Below are 9,243 nucleotides of genomic sequence, written 5' to 3' on the forward strand. Positions count from 1 at the left end.
TATAAAAGATAAAAGGAAAGAGTTCCTTACTTTCAACCCTGGGATGCAGGGAGAATTTGCTGCCAAAGAAACATAACAGCAACTTGACACTACCTCCATATTGTCATTGCAAGCCACAAGGCACATTCTTACTAGGAATGGAAAATGGTGCAAATGAATAAATATACCATCTGAGCTTCTTACTAGCAAGGTGAAGGCAGGCACAAGTTACCATACTCAACCAAGAGAGAATTTCTTGAGAATTATTTAAAGTAGGCTCCACCTCTTAGCTTCTAAATTACATGTACACGTAGTCCATATTTGAGGGAAAAAAAAAATTAGTTTGAGAGGCCAAATCTGCACCTTCAGGGCGAACTGCAGCTCACCTTCCTTCCCAGTATAACCTGGAGAGTAAGGATAACACCAATCAAATGCAAATCTTGAACTGCTGGAAAATTTAGTCAACAAGGAGTTTCTAATCAAGGTAGCAGCAAGTCTATGCATACAGAATGGTTTTATGATTTAAACAATGATAGGAAGCTCCTGGGCTCAAAGGACTTAAATTGGCTAAGGAGCTATATTTCTAACTCTAGGTGAGGATCCTGTCTGATCCCTGTCCATAAAATCATAAAATCGCTAAGTTCCCATAAAAATCATATTGTATCAAGCTCAACTAAGGAAGGGAAATTGTGATTAGAAGGCGAAAGCAGAGTAACATGCAACATTATGTGTGGGAAATAAACCAGGCTCAAAAATATCTGTTAACCATCCAGCTGTTCTGGAGGATAAGAAAATCCCAAATCAACTTCCTTGTGGGTCACAAAGAGAGTATAAGGACTTCCTGCTCCTTAATGAAGGGGGAAGTGATAATGGGAGTAGTAGATCAGTGTGGCACAGTGCTTTTTAAAATAAAATCTACGAAGAACCCCAGCGTATAAAATTGGTAACACTGAGAACTCTGTTTTGAGAAAGCATGAGGGGACATTGGCACAGTACTGCACACACACTTAGAACTACACTATCATACACAGAAGGCAAAATCCAAACCCACTGCCACTGAGTCAATTCCAACTCATGGTGACCCCTATTGGTTTTCCAAAGCTATAAATCTTTATGGAAGTAGATTGCCTCATCTTCCTCCCGTGAAGCGGCTAGTGGGTTTGAACTGCCAACCTTTTGATTAGCAGTCAAATGCCTTACACACTGTACCACCAGAGCTCCTAAAAGGACTTCAAATCAGAAAACCTTTGGCAAGTTATGACTTCTCAGTCTCAGTTTCCATATCTCTAAAATGGGGATAACTATGTCTATCTCACCAAGACAAAAGACATCTAGCTAATGATGCTATTTAAGGATTAAATAAGCTAAAAATATAAGCTGTTAAATGGTGATTCTTTTTTTACATCAGATTACTTAGGAGAGAGTATAGAATATCAAAGTATCTCAAGTATTATACCTAGAGGAAATTTTAAATATAATTCCAGTAATTTGATAGTCCCAATTCTTCAAGAGGAGCTCTGGTAGCATAGTGCCTCAGGCACTTGACTGCTAATCAGAAGGCAGGCGGTTCAAACCCACCAGCCACTCCTCGGAAGGAAGATGGGGCAATCTACTTCTGTAGTGATACAGCTTTGGAAACCCAAGGGGAGTTGCTATGAGTCAGGTCCGACTTGATGGCACATAACAACAACAATTCTTCAAGTGCTAAAAATTATTCCAACCTCTGAAAATAGAAGTGTAATACTTAAATAGGAGAAAGCCTTGTATATAGTTAAATTCCATTCATTCAGATTGCCAAGATAGACCCAATATCCACCAGCCAACACTCACAACAGGTATCACATTTTGCGAAAGATTCTAGAAGCCGTCTTGATCTTTTTCCTTCAGTAGAATTCTTCTAGTGGAATCTTACATGGAAGTGGAATAGGTAGAACTAATTTTTTAAAAATGTAAGGTTGCTCTTGTTGAAGGCTGAGTGGAGCCCCCACCCATGGCATGCCCACCCTTCTACTGTACTCAGAAAGTCCAATATCACATCCTGGCTCTTAATGGCTCACAGAGGGCTTCCACTATCCTAGGTGATCAGTATACTGATCAGAAGTGCTGGCTCACTGGCTACACTTCTTTTTCCTAAAATATGGTGACTTAATATATGAAATGTCAATCTCACTACACTAAGGGAAAATAAGAACTAGGGATGTGCTGCCATAGAGCAACCCATGGCTGTGGAATTTCTAGTTTTCTGCTTTATCCACTCTATAACCAGACCTCCTTACTATAACACCAGGCAGTTTTGGCTAGAGTACAATGCACAGGAGTTTGTACTTATTATGAACTTGAAGCACATGTGACTCTACCCCTGTGCCCCTCTCTGCTACATGAAATCCCAGTCATCTTTCAAGGCATAGTTCAAATGTAACTTCTTCTGTGAAGCTTTCTTTGAACCTTCCTATCCCTACTTATGCCCCCAACTCCCCACAGAAAATATTCCTTCTTCCTCTGTACTCTCTGCACCAAAAGCATGGAATGGTAGAGGGAACACAGACATGAACTGTTCAACATTTACTGAACTTTTACTGGTTCTACCACGTACTATACAACATTAGACACTGAGGTTCAAGGATCATCAACACACGATTTCTATCATCAAAGAATTTTTAATTTAGGGTAACAGACGTGTTGTTGTTGTGTGCCGTCGAGTTGGACCTGACTCATGGCAACCCTTCCTTGGGTTTCCGAGGTGGTATACTACGGAAGTAGATTGCCCAGCCTTCCTTCTGAGGAGTGGTTGGTGGGTTTGAACTATGAGCCTTCTGGTTAGCAGTCAAGTGCCTTGGGCACTACGCTACTAGAGCTCCTGAATAAAAGACATAGATAATCCTTAATATAATGTGGTAAGTAATAATATAGGGATGTAATGGGAGCTCAGAGAAGCACTTAGCTATATCTGGAGGAGGTGATCCCTAAACTGGGCCTTGAAGAATCAGCTACAGGTGACCAGGCAAACAAGGATGGCAGGGTTCTTCTCTAAGCAGGGAACAGTATGAGTACTGCATGGAAGTAGAAGAGTATGACCTGTCTCAGGAGAACTACCAGTAGTCAATCATTCTCCTTCTTCCTCTTTCCATTTAAAAGAATCTCTAAAAAATATTTCAACATAGCAAAAGAGGGATTACAGAATATGAGACTGAAAAGGAAGGTAAGTCTTAGAGAGTCTTAAATGTCAGGCCAAGAAACTTAGATTATTCCATAGTGAGAACAGAGAAGATAAAGAGTTAAGATTTTTACTCTTATTTAAAAAAAAAACACTTTGGGAGTTACAAAAGCTAACACAGACTTAACTTTAAAAATTCAAAAAATTCAGAATTACAAAAGTAAAAAGTGTGTTTTGAATTTTAGGCAGATCACTGTGGCAGGGGCTAAGGGACAGATCTAAGGGGGCTGGATCAGAAAATGGAATGCCAGGGCTAGGGCAATAGTTTAAGAGCCAACAAAGATCTGAACCAGGGAAGCACTGGCAGAGATAGGTATGGGGCAGAGCTGAGAAATTCTTAGGAAGTTTGAGTTAAATATTGACTTTGCCTCTTCCTGGCTGTATTTCTCTAGGCAAGTACCTGACTTTTCTGAGCCTCCATTTCTTCATCTGTAAAATGGGAATACTACTATCTACCCTCATAGGGTTAATGAGCGGATTGAGATAATCAGTGTTGAGATCTTGGCATAAAGTAGGCAATCAACAAATGTAAGTTCCCTTTCTACCCTTCCCCCATCTCCTCTTAAGAATTATTTATTTTCCTGGTAGATTATGAGCTCCTGAAAGACAGGAACCATTCTTATTATCTCTATATCACCCCAGCCTCTGGCACATAAAATACGTTCGATACACAGTTCATAGATAAATAAAGGGTCAGTTAGCCCCATAATATAAGGAAATCTTGTTTCCTTAGGCACAAGCCAACTCTGGTCCCCAGCTCGACTTCCTCAAGGTAGGAGTGGTCTGATCACAAGTGGGAGAGTGTGAGCAATGGCATCCATCAACACTACCTTGGAAAAACACCTGAGAGAGAGCATAACTCCTGCTGAGTGAGAATAAGAAGCATCATTAGCTAGATGTCTTTTGTCCTTTGGAGAAGGAACCACTGTGTGATTGACTTCTACCCATTTGGCCTTCTCAGGGTGACAGAAGCAGAAATGATGCTTTTAAGCAGCAGTGAGGCTCTCTGCAGCCTTCATGTGCTTCCTTGTCAGCCGCACTGCTGTTGCACTGCTGTCAATGTTCCTTTGTGTGAGACAGGCACTGGCAGGGTTTCATTTCTTTGTGACGCCCCATCCGGGCTTCTCTAAGCCCTGGATCAACTGAGCTGGCCGCTGAGCTGGGTGAAAGCTTAGGAATCTCAGACCCCATACATCATCTGGTCACAGAGCTCTGTCTCCTCAGGCTCCTATTTTAAAAGCAGGGCCTATTACTATCTGGGGGAATACAGGCTTTCTTGATATTCCACTGACTTCACTAAGGGCAGTGAGGCGATAGGAGGGGTGAGTGTCTGAAATGATTCACACTAAGATGCTTTTGCTAAAAAAGATCACTAAAATGGCATTTTGAAGGAGGTTCTTCTGGGAGCTGGAGTGGCATGAGACAAATGCAGAGCCTACCCAAGCATCTGCCCTTCCCATACCTTGGCTTCAAGCAAACAAAGTCAGCTTGATTCAGAATGAAATCCAAACCACATGCATGTACCCCACCCAAGGCAGTCTCATTCATTCTTGCCAATTAAAAAAAAGCAACAGAATTACAGTTGAGCTGGCTTTCCCTCAGCTCTAAAACAGACTGGGCTAACCCCCACCTTCCTCTTAGAGAAGAATGACTCCAGTTACAATTTGTGTCACTGTGTGTTCATGCAGCTTGCAAAACTCCCAATACCCCAGGGATTGCAGAAGTAATTTGTACCCTGAACTTGGACCTGGGGGCTTGCAGCACAATTAAATTTGTACCAGGGTGGACAAGTCAGCCAGAATCTCTCCCAGTGCATGTTTGCTTTACTCCTCTTTGGGAATAAAAGGGGGTGGGGGGAGGTGTTGGGTAGATAAAGACTATTGGCACATTTGAGGCTTCAACAAAGTCAGGCCACATCAAACAACTCGTGCAATTAGAGGCACATTCCCCGACCCAAGATACTGCTCTGTGAACCTCCCACTTTACACAGAGAATTCTGCTCTGTCATTCCATCTGCAGTTTCTGTTGCAGCCCTTCCTGCCACCCTTCCCACAGATATCTTTTGAAGCAGGTGGAGGGGGAGGTGGAGGGAACCTAGAGGGTTGTGATAGCTAAAGAAAGGATTGACGGGAAGAATCTGTACCAAAAAGGAGCCTCTCTTTGGGGTGGGGGGTGGGATACATTTTCAAATTACCTAGGGAAGGCAGATGGGGGAGAAATAGGAACACAGGAGGAGAAGGCAACTAAATAAAGAGCACCAACGACCCCTGAGGGCAAAGCACAGGCTCTCTGCGGCACTCACTCAGGCTGCCCAGCTGTCGGATGACATTTGCCAGGGTGATGTTGGTCATGCATTCCAGCTCGCTTCTAACGCTAGGCAACGTCTGACGGCACAGGTGCCTTGGCTCGATGTTCCTCGTTACTAACGGCATGGTGGACCTGCTTCAGGCAATGTTCTGAATGATGAAAAACAACCTAAAAAAGAAATAACAGGAAAGTATTACTCAACCACAAATTCCAGGCACACTAGGGCTGTGTGTGAGCCTTTTTTTTTTTTTTTTTTTGTCTTGCTCTGATCTGAAACAGCTTTTAAAAATCTTTTCTCCAACCCATCTTTTCTTTTAAGCCTTAAATCTTTGCTATTACAAGGCTTGCAGGATAAGTTTAGAAATTCAGAGCTTGTGACTGCTGGTTGAGGTGCACAGGTAGCATAAAAACCCAAAAACCTACAAATGACAACTACTGATCTAACCAACAAGAATTTCCAGAGGCAAGAAGACATGGTCAGAGAAGAGCCCATGAGCAGGCAGTGGATGGTACAGACCCTATCCTGGGAGTGTCCATAACCAGGACAGATCAGAGTCTAGGCCACCAACTACAAAGATCAGGAGGAAACTTCTGTCATCTGATAATCTCCAAATGAAATCAAGCTGCCAATAGTGATTCCACCAATATACATCAGGACGTAACCTCTTCAGTTCTTCCTTCATCTATGACTATTAATGTATAACTAAATACTGGCTGCCAGTACCTATTAACACTACTAAAGTTTAGCCTGTAAAGTAACAGAATGAAAGAATATCAAGAAAAATTTTCCATGTTCAGTATGCCAAACATGATGCTGAGTAAAATGTACTATAAGATTCTCTGGTCCTTTCTCTTCTACTCAGCAGCTCCCTTTCTCCCTCCTATCCGGTTCAATACACCTGGGCCAAAAGGCACTTAAGACAGCAGGAAGTGTCTGGAGCAGATCCGGAAACCGTCCAGTTACTGTTTCTTATCCTGTGGCTGAGCCCCTTTCCCTAGGAAATCCCCCAGCACTTCAGGTTCACATTGAGCTATTGTTTTAGATTTAGGTTACCAAATTCCTAGCTTTACAAGAAGAGGAGAAGGTTTTAGTTTCAATGAAATTAATATAACCACAGCCAAGGCACACTGTGCTGGTCCTGTTTTTGTATCTTGTGAAACTAAAGAAATCCAAATGGCCTAATGTTTTTCTATGTTGGAGAAAATGGCAAATTTGCTTCAGATGAAAAGGTATAGCATAAAGGTTAACATACCCAAGTTCCCAGGACTGCAAGCTCCTCCAAAAAAAGGCAAAACAGGTTTACTTGCATCAAATCTTAAAAGACCAGCTCATCACCAAAAAAGCTGATTACGAATACAAAATGTTTAAACCAAGCTAAATAGCACAGATCTTAAGAGCTAACTGACATATTGTCTAACCAAAAGGGGGGAAAAAAAGCCCTTCAGGCTCAAAAGGGGAGCAGAATCCTTCAGAACAGACTGCTCCTTGTTATGGACATTCTGATCAGCTAAAAGTAAAAATAAAACAGGAAGCCAGCAACTTGGGGAACAAGATTTCCTGTCACCAACAGCAACAGCCTAAGAACCAAGAGAATCAGCTGTTTGCTCATAACTTTGAACCTCCCTTTAATAGTTACTCTGTGGCAGCTGTGCCTATCTTTGGGGTGCAGAGGTGTTTCCTGAATATTTCTCTACTGTCTAAGGAAATAATTTCCATTCTGCTCCTCTGCTAAGTTAAGTTCCCCTTTGACTCAACAGGTTTTCTAATCCAAAGTCTGGACTTTCCCTTACAGTTTAACTCTTCTGCTCTTTTACTATCAGGCACTAAAATGCAATCCTTAGTATAATACATGGTAAAAGAGAGTTTAGAACAGGAAGAGAGGCTAAAAAATAAAAGAACCTCACAGGCTGTTTATATCATCTCTAGATACCCCTAGATTTCCAATTACCAGGTTTTCTGGAAAAAAGAGAAATTCAGAGGGAGAGTCAGTTCTGACTGGCAATAGCTACAGTGTGCTCATAGCAATCATTTGAGTAGAGTTGTATAGCTTCTCAGAGGAATGAAAGGAACCAGGCCACCTTGAAATTCTGGGTTGAACCTGGCCACTGCAGAGCATTTCAGACTTTTTCTCTGGATATCTAATGGAAATTGGATTCAAGATGGTTAGGCAAATGTCAGATATGGGGGTGGGCAATTTCTAACATCTTGGTACTTGAGCATTCATGCATCTCCATGTGCCTTAGCAGACACAAATGGAGTTAACTCTATGTCATCTGGATAGGGTTTATCTAGAAGCAAGTTTTCATGACCAAAATGGCTTCCTCTTGTCAGAAAAGCAAGTTTCCATCACCAGCTGGAAAGTACTCAAAAAATGATAGGATGTCAACATCTATCAATTTCTACAACAATTACAAAAGTAAGTATCTATAAAAGAAAATAGTCATCTAATTTGTCTTAAAGCCACCAAAAACAGACATGATTTCCTGTTACATGGAAATAACTACATCACTGCTCATTTTTTAGATAATCAAGGGTTGGGTGTATTCTGCATAACTAGTCTGAATTATGCATGATCTGAACCATTAACAGTAACGTGACCAAGAAAAAAACAATCAATATTCTACGGTATTCTAAAAAGGCGAAGATAAACTTAGAACTGGGCAAAGACTTCCAGGCTCTGAATTCTCAATTCAGAGAAGTTGTAGAATTCAGCTTTAAGTTGCAGAAAACACATGGGCTTTGGAGTTGAGAAATACTTGGGTTAGAACCGTAACTCTGACACCTTACTAGCTGTGCAATCTTGGGCAATGTTCCTAGAGACATTAAATAATATATAACATGTATAAAACGCCTACCACAATGCTCAAGAATGAATGAATAAAGAAAGAAAGAAAGAAAGAAAGGTAGGTAAGTTATAACCCCTCCTTGGGTTTCCAAGGTGGTATCACTACAGAAGTAGACTGCCCAACATTCCTTCCGAGGAATGGCTGGTGGGTTTGCACTGCCAGCTTTCTGGTTAGCAATCAAGTGCCTTAGGCACTACGCTACCAGAGCTGTAGAATGCAATACTGATATAAAAAATTTAAAAATAAAACCCTAAACTTTAGTGAAACTTGTTGGTTTCTAGAGGATGTTCCCAGCTATGCTCCTGGACCTCCTGAATAGCATATTCCCTCTCTCTCCTCCATTCTTTCATAAGTGATGGCTCATCTGAATCACAGAATAAATTATAATAGTGACTGTTTTCTCAATTCTCTTCAAGATTGTACATAATTAGCACCATTCGAGATGCAGAGGAGAAAAGTTAATCCACTACATACAATGGATGCCTAAGGGAATTAGGTTTAATCCTCTCATGGAACTCCAGTTGAGAAAGGCTCCTCTACAATCAGTAGCCCTTTAGTGGAAAATCTGTGGAGCACTGGGGGTTGGGAAAGCACTGAATGAAGCAAGGAAGTGACACGGACCAATTTGCATACTGGACAGATTATTCTAATAGAAGCACAGACATTGCATTTGGGTAGGAGAATGATGGTAGTAAGAAGGCCAACTGGGAAGATCTTCATAGGCTGAGAGAGACAGTAGAAATGGAGAAGCTCACCACAGCTAGCAAATGTGAAGTGAGAAACCAGACTGAGGATGAAGGCAAATCCGGTCCTTCAGCCCCACCTGCTGCTGCTCTGTTTATAGTTATGTACAGTTATGCATAGCATAGTGGCTAAGGCACTTGACTGCTAACCAG

The 9,243-nt window shown here is 41.5% G+C and overlaps 1 protein-coding gene across 1 annotated transcript in view; it reads right to left on the reverse strand.

Moving 5' to 3' along the window:
- WASF2 (WASP family member 2) overlaps nucleotides 1–5,625 on the reverse strand; it is a 17,006-nt gene extending 11,381 nt beyond the window's left edge. Inside the window, exon 1 of the mRNA XM_007935799.2 lies at nucleotides 5,496–5,625. Within this exon, the coding sequence (XP_007933990.1) occupies nucleotides 5,496–5,625 (130 nt within the window). The remainder of the gene's footprint in view (nucleotides 1–5,495) is intronic.
- Between the last annotated feature and the right edge of the window lie 3,618 nt (nucleotides 5,626–9,243).

The sequence above is a fragment of the Orycteropus afer genome, unplaced genomic scaffold (genome assembly GCF_000298275.1).
Source record: "Orycteropus afer afer isolate SDZICR_OR568_19922 unplaced genomic scaffold, OryAfe1.0 scaffold00031, whole genome shotgun sequence".
NCBI classification, from domain to species: domain Eukaryota; kingdom Metazoa; phylum Chordata; class Mammalia; order Tubulidentata; family Orycteropodidae; genus Orycteropus; species Orycteropus afer.